A 14,931-nucleotide genomic window follows, 5' to 3' on the forward strand; every position below is an offset into this window, starting at 1 on the left:
CGCTGTCTTATTCTGTTCTCTTTTCCCCCTTCCTTCCCACAGTGTGACTCCCCTCTCTCATTTCTTTAATTCCCCCCCCCTGCATCTCCATCATCCCTCCATCCATTCCCATAGTATTCTTAAACCCCCCCAACCCTCACCCACCGACCCGCATCCTCCTCTCAAGAAAAAAGCGGATGTGCCCTCACCTTGCCGACTCGCCTCCACTTTCTCCCTCATACCAAATTCCGAGACCACTCTCTCTCTCTTTCTCTTCCTCCGCTCGCTCTCTCCGTTTTCCCTGTGGCCCTCCCCCTCCCTTTTCATGTTCCCCCTCCCTCCATCCTCTCTTTCCCTCGCTGGTTCGGTTAGTCAAAGAAAGAGATCCACAGAAGGAGCGAAAAGGGGGGGAAAGGCAGGACGAGAGCGAGAGTGCAGGAGTGGGGCAGGCTGGGGAGCGGGGCGTGGGGGTCTCAGCCCTCTGTCGTGGGGGGTTGGGGGGCTTGAAACACACCCCGATATTTTGCTCTAAATACCATGGACTGCCTCTGCATTGTGACTACAAAGGTAAGCTCCTTCGTTCTACTCAGTGTGTGCATGCATGGGCCACAGCTGTATTTGTGTTGCACACACAGGAGCTCATTTTCCACGAGCCCTGAATTATACAACCCACTTCCTTTTTGTCTTTTTTTATTTTTTTTTTTTTTTCCCCCCAAGAAAGGGAGGCTTCAAAACGTCCCACTCAAGATGACCCCCCTCTCTCAATCTCCCACGCTCTGTGTAAAAGTCTTGATGCTTTGTGTCACACTGGAGCTGCAGAATATGTCAGCCAGAGTCTACATTGGAGGCTCTGCATGCTTACCTCGTCTCTTGTTATGTCACACGTGTGCTCGGCATCTTGTCGCGTGAGAAAATGTCCTGAAAAGGAGGAAAAGGTTGTTGTGTCAGTTTGATCGTACTCTGATGGAGATTCAGGTAACACCTGGATGCACTTTCCCCACCGGAAATGACGACACACACACTTGCTGGAGAGCTACCGGATTGTTTGGCTGTGCTGTATTACATAAATATTCACTTAAATTCAGTCTGTTTCCTTGGCAACAGGGATTGTTGGTCACCTAAACATAGATTAAGTAGGTGCAGTCATGCAGAGACTCTTTTGTAAAAAAATGAAAAAAATAACCCATTTCTGTCTAATTGTGCAGTAGAAAAGAATGCTTGAATACAGTACTGCCTACTATACATTTATGCATCGCTGCTGTGTGACTCACTGGGAAACAAAGCACCTTATTAAGTGAAAGACCACAGTTGGTCAGCAAAGACTTGCAACTCAAGTGAGAAAAAGAATTAGTGTAAAGCTGGCAAGAGAAAGCTCACACTCTCCAAGGGATTGGGAGACAGATGGTCACTTTAGAAAATGGGAGAGTTAGCAAATGAAAAGGCAGTCGTTTAGTGCTGTGCATATCACCAAATAAGCCTACGGAACTTTTGCACACTCTTCCGTCTGCACAGTGCAGCTTGTGGTGTGTGGGGTGGAGTTAAGTAAAACCGCTGTATGCTGATTGGTTGACAGAAATGTCACACAGGTACCGATAGCCGATTAATGCCTTTTACAGTTTTTTTCCAATTGCTTACACAACACATTTTACATTTTCACACAGTTAACAAAGTCTACACACAGTAAGCAAAACCACTGTGCAGATTTGCCTAATATTAGGCATAGACTCTGCTTCACATTTTTTGCGAAATATTACACAAAATGCTTTACACACACCTTCCCATCTTGCACACAGATAAGGATTGTGATACACACATTTTCACACTTTCCACACCCACTAGGATTGTGATACACACATCTTTACGCCTTACAGAAAGATAAGGATTGTGAAGTTACTTCCTGGTCAATCCACAGGGCTGGCTTGCCAACGACCACACAATTGAACACATTGGATAATCACATCCACCAGGTGTGAAGACACACAGGCGATAAACTGAAAATACAGCTTTCAAGTGGGTGCTACAGCCATACAGTTTTTTCCATTTGTAATTTTTATCTCCAGATTTTTTTTCAAACCTTTTTATTTGTCTCAGATTTAAATGTGTACTGCATGTCATTGTTGACTACTGTGATATGTTGCGTTACCTGACTCTGGTAAAAATAAATATTTTCAGTTATTGTTGAGCACTTCTGGAAAAGATTACAGGATATTTTTACTTTCTCTTTAGGTCCTTACGTATAGGCCCACTTCAAAGCAAACAAAGACGATTGCTATGGATTTGCCAATATATTTTGTCAAGTTACAGTAATCATTCATCACATATGCTAAAAAGGTCTGGCAAAATGCCCCAAACCTGATTTCTTACAGTATAAAATAGTATTTTTTTTACAAATGTGTTTTGTATTTATCACTGTTGTGGGTAACTCACTCCAATAGTGTCTTATCATTTGAATTATGTGTGAGTGAGATGACAATAAAACTGCATTATTACAAATGCTTGCTTTATCTTGATGAATGGGCATATGTTTTGATCAAAGTGTGTCATTTTGCAAATAATTTAGGAATCAAGAAAATTGAATGTTGTGTTTGGAAAAGTGTGTAAATCCTTTTGAAAAAAGACACACAGTTAGTAAAATTGTGTGTAAGCAAATGGAAAAAACTGTAATGCTGACCGACATTACTTATGTTAGTCCCCCGGCTGACAAGGTAGCAGCTAAATACTTGTCTCCAAACAATGTGGAGCAACTCCCCTAAGTTAATAATAATCACCTTCATTATAAACTGCATTTCTTAGTATCATTATCACATAGCATTATCACTGGAGGACGAAGCTAAACATGTTAAATAATGAGAGCAAGCCAGGAGCAGATATGCTAATAACCAGGCTAATAGCTAAGTTAGCTGTAAACAACACCAAGACATAAGTCTTTAGTCAACTTTAGGGGGTGTAGATGGAAGCCACATACAGGAAATTAACAAGTAAATTAATAAGAGTCTATAGAGAGGTTAATATAACAGCTGTTGGTGTGTCAACATTGTCACAGTCAGAAAATACATACATATGTCGATAATGGTGTCGATACCAAGGGTAGTATCACTATAAGATGGATACTAGGTTGATATTTTTTGCTAATGTTTACCGTGTTGAAAAACATTTATGCACCTTTGTGTAAATTGCAATAGTGCTGTGCAGAAAGCACATTGTGGCCTGTGTGTGACTTTGTCCGCATTGACTCACTGAAAGTATCTCTTCTCCCTTCTCGTTGCGTCATATGTTCTTAGTCCCCTCCAAACTGAGCCTACTCCTCGCCCCCCCTTGTATTCAGTGTCTCAAGAATAACGCATCTCTCTTCCTATTGTACACTCCTTACATACTTTGCTATGAATGTGACCTGTGCCTTTTGAGATGCTCGAGCTTCTCAAATAAATCTAAGAAAGACAATTTTGTTTGACTACTTTATTGGAACAATTTCCAATGAAACTCAGAAAATAATTTACTGGTCACAGGAGGATTTTGAGGGCAAAAACAACAGATTTAAATGATTAATACATAGCAGTTTTCTCTTTTGTTTAGTTCTTCTGTATTACTGACTTTGTTTTAATCAAGTATTTGTATGTAATAAAAGAGAATAGTGAAGTACTTTAAATATTATGTTGATAGTGTTAAACTGTCAAAAGCGCTCAAAATATTTACAGGTATTGGGATTGGCAGATCTCACTCATGGATGATCGGAATTGGCAGCATGAAACCTGGATCAGAACATCCCAAGTATCCATCCATTTTCCAGGGTCAGAGGTGCGCTGGAGCCTATCCCAGCTGACTTTGGTTGAACAGCATAGTAAACCCTGGACTGGTCGCTACAGCCAATCACAGGGCATATTATCCTGTATGGACAAACAATCCATACTCTCATTCACACTAGTGGCCAATTTAACATCTCAAATTAGCCAAACATGATGTTTTTTGGGGATTTATGACTCTTTGAAAGGAGCCGGATCTTGAGGAGCCGTTCCTTCCAATAAGTCAATCAAAAGACTGGCTGTTTCTTTTTTTTTTAAATCAAGGAAACAATCACTGGTAGCAAGTAAACAAGCACTGGTAGTAGTCAGGAGGTAAGATGTGGATCATAATATTTTAAATGTATACCAGTGGTTCTTAACCTGGGTTCGATCGAACCCTAGGGGTTTGGTGAGTCGACTTCAGGGGTTCGGTGGAGCCTTCGCCGCGGAGGTCAAGACACACCCGACTCATCGTCTAAATAAAAACGTCTCCCTATCCGCGTATTATGGATACCCCCAAACAATGTTCCCTCTAATGTTCCATATGGGTGAGCAAACGCAAAAACTCCTTGAGCATTCAGTGGAGCACATGTGAGCAACATCAGATGTGCACATGCACTGTGGCCACACCAGCAGCACACCTGTCCCAAACCTGACTAAATAACAAGTTCAATGTTTTACTCTTATAATCAAATGACAGCAGTCATTTCCATGAGATTATTTTCTAAAATAAGTGTTTTGGCCCACTTACAATGACAATAACAAAAAATATTGTTTTTCATGAGCTGTGAAATAGTATTGTATGTCTGGATGGAAAACGTACAAAAGAATCAGACTTTGCTGAGATAAAAAGGAGAGGGGCACTTGCCAAGGTGAAGCCACGCATATCTGAACTGGTCTCTCAAAGGCAACAGCAGAAGTCACACTAATTTGCAGGTGTGTAATTTGTTGTGAGTTCATGCACTGTGTTGGTTTTGGTCTTTGAACAAGGTGCTGCTCATGCATGGTTCATTTTGTTCACCAGTAAAAAAACATAACTTTGTCTTGAATTTGAAAAAAACTAAAAAAAAAAAAAATTTCACGAAAGAAAGGTTCGGTGAATGCGCATATGAAACTGGTGGGGTTCAGTACCTCCAACAAGGTTAAGAACCACTGATGTATACCAACATTGGTAGGAATTATTGTAAATGCTAACTATATTTTTTATTCTTGTTGTGTTTTAATTTTTAACATCCTGTGAGGTGGTGCCATATCCTCATGCTTTGACAGTGATATCACAATTAATTTAACACTTTATAGCACAGGAACATTTTACAAATGCATTAAAAAATACACAAATAATAACAGGGTTTTTGTAATTGAATGTGGCACACCGCCACAGCATTTTTATTATCGCCACACCTTAAAAATAGTAGCTTTTTGTTTTTGTACTTGAAAACTAATTAAAGTAATATAATATATTGTAGCCCCCAGAAGAAATCACACACAGTCCGACGCTATTTTTAACTTGTATTACCAATCTTATGATAACAAACAATGGCACAATTCAAACAGGTTTAACCTCCCATGAAAACACTTTCGTCTCCTTGAGTCTTCGCTTCCCCGCCGGACACAGAACAACTCTTCCTCATTTTTCACCAATCACCTTTCAGGCACTGACGGTGTGTTTGTAAATATGGAAAAAACGGACATCAAATCCAAACCACACAAACATAAAACATTAACATTAGCTGGTCGTTACAGTATGAATTGATAAATATATATATATATAGCCAATTATTTGCGCACTATTGACAAGTGATGTACCGAAAACCACAGATAAGAGACTTTGATTACCAAAAACTGCGCTACCAAAACCGGATGCAACAAAACGCACGCCATTGTCTGGAACGTTGTCAGCATGTCTGCGATGTGGACGTGATTTCTATATATAGTGCAGATATAGGCGTGCGGACAGCCGTCTACAAAATGTACAAATATTAAAATGACAGTGGCGGCTTTTAAAAAGAGAAAGTCTGACTAGAGCAACAGCGTGAAGCAAGTGTGACATCATGCTCGCTTCAGTCTCTTTAGTAAGGGAGATCGAGGGACAGAAGTAGAGTCTCCAAACACGAGTACATTGTATAATAACACCAGAAAAAGATGCTAGATTTATTGCTAGCTGTTTTTAATCTAAAAAAAAGTCATTAAAAGTCTGTAAACACTTGAAAAAATCTCAACAAAGTACCTTTTACAAAAAGCAGCAACAATTCAAAATATGGCAAAACGATTAAAAAAAATACATGTTAATAATAATTAATAAAAACAGATTTGTTTTAAATGTATGTATACATTTTTCATCATTTTTAAAGAAAATCATATCATAGCAAAATATGCAAATTACTCGATTACGCCCCCACCACCACAGGTACCTTGACAGTTTAGGGGAAAGACTGAATAAATAAAAATGTAATTTGTATATGTATAAAAGAAAAGTATAGATAAAACCAGAATAAAAATCTGGACATAATAAAAATGTGATGACAACATTGTACTACCCTTGGAGTGTGTACACTTGCAATACTTTACATATCCACTTTGGAACAATGTACCAGAAAAGTTAATCCAAATGCTGCTTAGCTTCTTTTGACTCAGACTAATTTTCTAGTCCAGTCAACAGTGAGATGGCACGCATGCAGCGTGGGCACTGTCTGCATGTGCATAAACAATACAGCTCCCAAATAACTCACAACTGTGAATCGGTTCTCATTGTTCACTTTAAAAAGCCGTTCAAAAGACTCGATTTGTTCGCAGAGGACACATCTCTACCTGACAGTAAAGCCAACATGCTAACCACTTTGGCCTATATAGAGTATTTACAGTATATCTTCCCATGGGACAATACTATAATTTAGAGTAGTCTGTATGAACTCAGTTTTGATTGATTTTAGTGTAAATGTGTGTTAAATGTCAAAATACAAAAATATAGCATTATTTCATGTAATAATTATACTCAAGTCCTTGAAGGCGCAGTTACACGGTCTTTAAGACACACCGAGGACTCAATGGAGGAGACACTAAGTGAGGAAGTGAGGCAACCGGCGTAGTCATGGAGCTCTGTGTGCGTACACAGTGGCCTCTGGCGTGGGCAGTATAAATGTTAACATCGCAGACAACCACCATTATTTAATCACGGCAGCCGAAATCGTGATTGGGATTCCAGTTTGATTAATCGTACAGCCCTACAATCAGTGTTTCCCACACAGATAGATTGTTAGCACGTAGCGATGCAAATAAACATGTATCTTACCATGTTGGTGTGGTGTCACATCACTTGTGTTGTGAGGGCTGGGTCGATAAAACAATATCAATATGTACTGTATTGCGATAGACACGAAATCCATATCAAGTATATATACAGTATATCGGTTGGAAAACGGAAACAATGAAGCAAGGCTCGTTGCATGAACAAAGGCACTTGGGGTCTCGTAACCTAGCAAAACAGGAAGTGATCAGTGAGCAATGGGAGTGACATGCTAAATGGTCAATCGCGTAACAGTATCACCTATCATTTTGATTGCGCCATCTTGCTGTCTCACTGTTGATTCTCTGCATTGAGTGAAAAGAGAAATAAAAAATAAGTTCTGCAGAGAGCGAAGAAATTGTCAATAAAACAGGAAAAGTCACCTCGACAGTATGGCAGTTTTTTTAAGATTAAAGATTAAAGATTAAAGTACCAATGATTGTCACACACACACTAGATGTGGTGAAATTTGTCCTCTGCATTTGACCCATCCCCTTGGGGAGCAGTGGGCAGCAGCGGCGCCGCGCCCGGGAATCATTTTGGTGATTTAACCCCCAACTCCAACCCTTGATGCTGAGTACCAAGCAGGGAGGAAACGGGTCCCATTTTTATAGTCTTTGGTATGACTTTTGTGTGACTATTTTCAAATCCTTCGCCGCACTCATCTTTTCTTTTCAACCCTCGCCCATTCCATATTTGAATGTACTGAAACAGGTAGGAACTAAAGTGCAGGACTGTATAAATAGAATGAATAACAATATATAACAAATGCAACTTTAAATTAATAATTTGGTCCAATAATATTTCAAAACATAAATGTATTTCCATACTCAGACCAAATTCAATGTTGTACAGACCAAGTAACTTCCTGGCAGTAAACCTAAAATATATTTCTACACTTTCACACTTTGCACTATTTTTATTAGGCATTTCTTACATATTCCTTACCTTTAAACCTTAGTTTTGTTTTGTTTATTTTCAATGGTTGTGTTGACATTTCCCCTTTCTTTCAGCCTTGATGGGGGGATTATAATTATAGAAATGTTACATTTCAAATACAAATGTTTACATCTGACATATTTTTCTCCTGGTCCATATTTTCCACAAGTCATAACAAATATCAATAATTATGGTTATCGATCAATATAAAAAATGTATATCGTTATACAGTTTTCAGCAATATTGCCCAGCTCTAGCTGACACACTAACTAACCCAAGCTGTACCACTTAGTGAAACTTCAAAAAGAGTGCATATAAATCACGTGATCACAGATTCCAGCCAAAAAAAGCAGTGATGGAATGTGACTTTATGAAACGTTAATGGCGGCTCGCTGCATTGCAGATGGAGCTTTCCCGTTGTGAAAACACTGGTGAGCTGTTCCGCGACACCCCTGTGTTTTGCGAATGCGAGGTTTTTTATCGCGGTGCATGGGTGGGTGACGCCACGTACACCCTAGGAGTGACACCACAACACAGGGTTGCGGCTTTTAGTTGGGAGAACAAGTGTCTTCAACTCGTTCAATGGCGTCCTTTGTCAAGTGCAAACTTCTGTGAAATGTATAAAAGCATAAACGCAACGGAGAGCGGAAAAAGTGCAATTTGAAAAGAGCACTCAACAGAGAGGAAGCTAGTTATTATTAGAATTTTCCTTTGGGATTAATATAATGAAGAGTACCAATACAGTATTAATTAAATCACTTGTTAACATTCTAACCAGCGTAGCCCTCTGATGCTTTTTGCTCCCGAGTGCCGCATCTGACTTTGGTAGAGAGCTCATGTAATTTTGTCCTGCTGCTTCCGACACCAGAACCTTAAAGGGAGAAAAAACTAATCGGAAATCAATGTATCGCACGGTGGCGTCATTACGTAACGCCTCCAACTGGAACATCAGAGTGAGGAGACGTCACAGTATTTTATATTTGGCTATGCCAGCTTCGCTGACAATACCTTTGAATCTCCCTCGTGGCGTGGCAAGTGAGTCAGAGAAGAGCCTTTTGAGCGCAGTAAGTGTGATTTCATTTCGAGAAGAACGCGCGTCATGTTTCCTAAAGTCGCTGTCCTGCAGGTCACCGGCCGCCCCGTTCCCCCCTTCTTCATGGACTAGCCTATGGCCTACTTTGCAGTACTTTCAAGGCCTCTCTCGTTAGTGCTTCTCCATATCAATTATACATTTGATAGGATATAGTCGGTGTCAGCAGCTGCATGCGCGTGCAGCTCCACGCTGGCTTGTGCCATCGCGCTGTAAAGTCTACGAGCTGAGAGTTCATAAAAAAAAAAAAAGGGGCCGCTCCACGGCGTGCAGTGTGCCACCCGTCGGAATTAGTGACCGTGGAGAACGATTGTGTGATCTCCGCTCAAGGGCACGAGCAACCTTGCGTCCATACGGTTGCAGAGACACTGATTCCACTGAGTTGCTCCCAGAGCGCAGGGAGAAGGCCTGGTGCACTGCTTTCATGCCTTAAGTCTACTTGTCTACTTTTGTCACACACACACATACAGACACACCCACACAAAAAAACGTTCTCAGGACTGGACTGTGCACTTAACCTCATTTTGCACTATTTTTCTTTTTCTTTTCTTCCTATGTTTTGCATATTTCGTCGACTGTCGCACTGATACCGGAGTTGTTTTTAATCTCATTGTACCAGTGTATAGTGACAATAAAAGGCATTATATTCTATTGTATTCTACACACTCACACACACTAGACAGCAAAGAAACTGGGACTCGAGTTCATGTCTCAGAAAAGTTGTCAGCGTTAATTAAAAAAAAAGAAGGCCACACGTTTGCTGTATGCTGCTATTTTCAAGCAACTGTAGTTATTATTATTATTATTATAGAGGTTTATTTGAAATAGGGACAGATACAAAAACATAGACATCTGAAACAGTTATCCGATGCATGCATCACAGTGTTTGTAGCCAAAGCTAATTTACAACACTTGTCCCCAACAACAACAACAACAACAACAACATAGATCCAACATCATTAAAATAGGAAAATAAAAAATAGAGTGAGTTGATAATAATGATAATAGTAATAACACAGACAAAGTGCAAACTAGATAAAAGCCAATAATAATAATAATAACACAGACAAAGTGCAGACTAGATAAAAACCAATTAGTAAAAATGAGTAAAAACTAAACATGGGAACACGATTGTTGCTCAACTAGCCATAATTTTGTTTGTTTTTTGAAAGTGACAAGTGCAGGTATACTTTTCAAAGTGTCCGGTAAAGAGTTCCATAGTTGTGGTCCTTTTATTGAAAAGGCAGTCTGGGCAAAAGATGTTCTACGGAATGGAACACAACAGTTGCCGTTTGACATTGCTCGGGTGGTAGATCTGCTACCACTTTGCAGTCTTGTAATTGCCTTGCAGAGCAATTGGGGAGCAGAGTTATGCAAGCATTTAAAAACCAGTTTGACTGTGTGTAACAAAATAAAATTGGTAAAACTTAAAATATTGTATTTGGTTAAAATTTGGCAATGATGATATCGTATACTCTTCTTGTCTAGAACTTTCAAGGTGCGGTTATAAAGACACTCAATGGTCTTGATTGATGACTGGTGTGCCTGGGACCATGTGGTTAAGCCATAAGATATGTGTGACAGAATCATTGCATTCATAAAAGTAAAAGCACAGCTAAGAGTTAAGCAGTTTCTTATAATCTTAAAACAGTCTAGGTTTGCCTTCAGGGTTTTACACATCTTCTTAATGTGACTTTTAAAATTCAGCTGATAGTCTATGATTATGCCCAAATATTTGACTTCAGGTATTTGTTCAATGACCTCCTCATTAATTTTTATATTCAGGTTTGTTTGAGGTAGCTTTTTTATGGAGAAGCAGACAGAGTTAGTCTTTTTAGTGTTTAGGGTTAAACAGGATGACTCCAGCCAAGATGCTATTTTGTCTAATTGAGCATTTAACTTCTCAGCAACTAGAGTACAGGTCTTACCTGATGTATATACCACTGTGTCATATCTGTGCATACATCTGGTAGGTCATTGATGTATAGACTGAATAGTATAGGTCCCAAGACACTACCCTGAGGTATCCCTGTTTCTATTTTGCGGAAGGAAGATCTCACATTATTAATGGTGACACATTGTTCACGGCCCTTTAGATATGACTCAAACCAGGACAATGACTGTTTGGATAAATTGCTTAAACAGTACATCTAAGTCTTCGCATAGCGTTCCAACGCATGCAGCCAGTTTAAGTTAAAGTCTCCGAAGACAAGTTAGGGATGCATACAGAGCAAGGGTATTTTTTGGTGCCCGTTCCTAATTGGCTCGGTCCAGGAGGACCAATACGATTCTGTACAAATGATACGGCTATCGATATTGATTATTCAGCTGACTGTCGTAATTATGAAACGCTGTCACATTCATTTCAGCTGCTGGCGCTATTGATGAGTTAATCAGCTTGGGGTCATCACAAATAAGGACGCAACACCACATACGAAAAAACTCATGTTAGACTCAGAACTTCAAAATAAAGCAATAATCTTTATTAAACTGATGATGTCTCGTTAAAAAACAACAACAAAAAAACAGTCAAGTAGTAAGGGTTACTGTCAGTTTGAAATGAAGGTGCTTTACTCACGACCAACACTATTGTGCTTCATCAACCGTCCTTGTAGCGATTCAGTAATCCACAGGCCAATAATTATCCACTCAAAAAAGTAAAAAAAATTGAAGGAATATAATAATCCATAAATTTGCCTTGAAGCAAGATAGCATCCGCTGACAGATCTCTGGTCGCTGTCTGAGGTCACTTCATTGCGCCGCGTTTGCGTGGCATCAAAATACACCTTGCTTGAATGTGTTCCAGTTGGTTCTGTGTCTTGACTCTACAAACTGGAGGATTGAGCATTAGCCGGTGACTTGCCACTGAGTCGTTTTATTCGGATAGTACACACTACACAGACAAAAACATCGGTCGGTAGCTTCAACACTCAATATGGCGCCATTCTGTCACTCAAATACGTCCGTGTGCAACAAAAAACACAAATAATTCCTATTGTTACAAAATGCACACCCATCTAACATGCTAAATACTTGTATTGATTTATATTACATATTTTATACGTTATATCATGTAAAAGGTACATGAATGCCAAATATGATATGCAGCTCAGTGTAATTGTTAGAAACACAGTGGCCACGTTTACACTGCACACCCATCTGATTTGTTTGCCTTCAAATGAGACATATCGGATATTTTTTTTACCAGTTAAATGCTCCAAAGTGCTTAAAATCTGATATTTCCGCATCCTATTCGGACCACATCAAGAAGTAGTCTGAAACCGATTGGAATCTGATTTTTTCAAATGTGACCACAGTCTAAATAGAAATGCGACCTAATTGCGACTTTGACGCCATCTTTGAGCAAGCTATGTCATTTGTGTGCGCAGCACGATCACTTTCCTTCTGGCAATTCTCTTCTTCCTCCTTCTGCAGTTGTTTTTCATCATCTGCCTACTTTCTCTACACACTAACAAGCTGGTGTTGATAAGACATCCCTGTTGTGAGATGTGACATGATGTTGGTGGTGTACAACCTCTTGTACAAAAAATTATTTTGTTTACATCTTTATTTACACCAATTACATATAGTACCGATTAGAGTAACGATGAATACCAGTATCGATGAGGAATATCGATGTTGATATCGGTGTCAATTAAATCCTAACAATATACATCCCTAACTGTAATCCGGTTCCGACACCAGTGGAAAACATTTCAACCTCTGAAACCTAGGACAACATGGTTGCCTCTGATTTGTTTGTATTCGGAACACATTTTTTACTATAAAAAACTAAAACTTACTAGTTTTGTATTGCGGGTTTTGTTATCAATTAGTTCAAAAGGGTCAGTTGAAAACCGCATCGTATGAAAACTGAAACAACTTAGATCAAATGTATCTGTTCAAGTCACCAAAAAATGTTAACCGAAACACTTTTATACTTAGGGATGTGCCAATCCATAGATCAGTATCGGCGTGATTGCCATTGCCAATTAATGCCGATCACAAACGCCAATCCCCTCTACCTAATATTATATTCATTTTTAGTCCCCCCGGCTTACAAGCTAGCAGATCATTATGTGTCTCCATATAGAGTGTTGAGTCACTCCCGCAAGTTAATAATAATAACTATGATTACAGAAAATAAACTATAGTTCTTAGTACCAGTATCTATCATTATTGAGTATTACCATCACCGGAAGATGAGGCTACACATGTTACAAATTGAGAAAAAGCTAGGAGCAGGCATGCTAATAGCTAAGATAAGCTATCTTTCAACAACACAGGGCTGCCAAGTTGTAGAAAATCCATCCATCCATCCATTTTCTACCGCTTATTCCCTTCGGGGTCGCGGGAGGCGCTGGAGCCTATCTCAGCTACAATTGGGCGGAAGGCGGGCTACACCCTAGACAAGTCGCCACCTCATCACAAGGTTTTAGAAAATGACAAGCGTAAAACTTTGGTGGCATGATGCGATTGAAAAATGTTTACTTTTTTTAACACTGATTTGGCCTGTCGATTTATACCTTAAAACTGATGATCTCACCTACAACAGCTCTCCCTGCACGGTGGCTTCCTAATGCTAGTCTTAATTAACCAGAAATTAAAAATGAACACTGTTTTCTCTGCTGGCTCTTCTGTCTCATCCTCTGCATCTGTGTTCTCAATTTGTAGCTCATCTACATCTCCGTCATCACTGTCCTAAATCTCTTCTGAACTCTCTTGATCTTCTAATGTTGCCAACTCCTCAGTTGTCATGAAAATTGCTAGAAGTTGATAGATGACGACATTGCCTGATTTGCATAACTGATTACAATGGGCGCTGTAGGAGAGTGGAATACCGTGGTGGTAGACATAACAAGTGAGTTAAATAATGCAAATGATGATTAGAATAGTACATTAATTTTCTTCTGTCGATTCTTAGTTTAAACTTTAGTTGTATTTTTTTTTGTTTTACGTCGTTAAATGTTTGCGGATCAAATTTGATCAAAAGACTGAAGGCTCGTGATATTCACAAACTAACCAAATCTATTGACTGGCCATAACATGAACAACAGGTTTATTTTTAGTTGAAGCTTGACATTGATGAACATTCATATTAATCTCACTCTGAAAACCAAGGCAGAAACAGCAGCAGCTTTGCACAGAGTGGGTGTGGGTCTCCTCTCTGCTCTGACTGAAATGGAATGGAACTTAATCGTCATTGCACTTCACTGCAAAAACTGAAATCTAAGTAAGATTAAATATCTCAAATAAGGGTGATATTTGCTTATTTTCTGTCTGATTAGATCATTCTTCTCACTAAGCAGATTTTATGTTAGTGTTTAACTTGTTTTAAGTGTTTTGGTCCTAAATTATCTCAGTAAGATAGTACAGCTTGTTGCTGAGATTTTATGACCTATATTGAGTAAAACATGCTTGAAACTAGAATACCAACTGATGCAAAGCTGTGTCATTAACACTCACAAGTATAAAACTACTTTTTTAAAGTAATGATTTCTTACTTCAAGCATGAAAAAAAAAATCATTATGCCGAGCGCATATCATTATGTCAAGATAATGGCAGCATAAGAATATTTTTCAACATATTAAGCAAAAAGGTCTCTTTTTTTTTCTACCAAGGAAAGTGCACTTGTTATTAGTGAGAATATACTTATTTTAAGGTATTTTTGGGTTAATTGAGGTTAGCTAATTTTACTTGTTTTGGAAAGTCTTAACAAGCCGAATTTTCTTGTTCTAATGGCAGATAATTTTGCTTAGTACAAATAAAATACCCCTAAATTTTTAAAAATGTTTTTGAACACTGACTTTTTGCAGTGTTGAAAGTACAACGGAATGTGTTTTCAGTACAAGCTGACACT

The 14,931-nt window shown here is 39.0% G+C and overlaps 2 protein-coding genes across 2 annotated transcripts in view; one reads left to right on the forward strand and one right to left on the reverse strand.

Moving 5' to 3' along the window:
• Positions 1–229, reverse strand: part of zbtb20 (zinc finger and BTB domain containing 20) — a 102,933-nt gene extending 102,704 nt beyond the window's left edge. The window contains exon 1 of the mRNA XM_062047680.1: positions 189–229. The gene's annotated coding sequence lies outside the window, so the exon portion shown is untranslated. The remainder of the gene's footprint in view (positions 1–188) is intronic.
• A 233-nt stretch (positions 230–462) lies between these two features.
• The window catches only part of LOC133650444 (disks large homolog 4), a 181,269-nt gene continuing 166,800 nt past the window's right edge, over positions 463–14,931 (forward strand). The window contains exon 1 of the mRNA XM_062047677.1: positions 463–546. Within this exon, the coding sequence (XP_061903661.1) occupies positions 517–546 (30 nt within the window). The 5' untranslated portion in view covers positions 463–516. The remainder of the gene's footprint in view (positions 547–14,931) is intronic.

Source organism: Entelurus aequoreus, linkage group LG05 (genome assembly GCF_033978785.1).
Source record: "Entelurus aequoreus isolate RoL-2023_Sb linkage group LG05, RoL_Eaeq_v1.1, whole genome shotgun sequence".
Lineage (NCBI taxonomy): Eukaryota > Metazoa > Chordata > Actinopteri > Syngnathiformes > Syngnathidae > Entelurus > Entelurus aequoreus.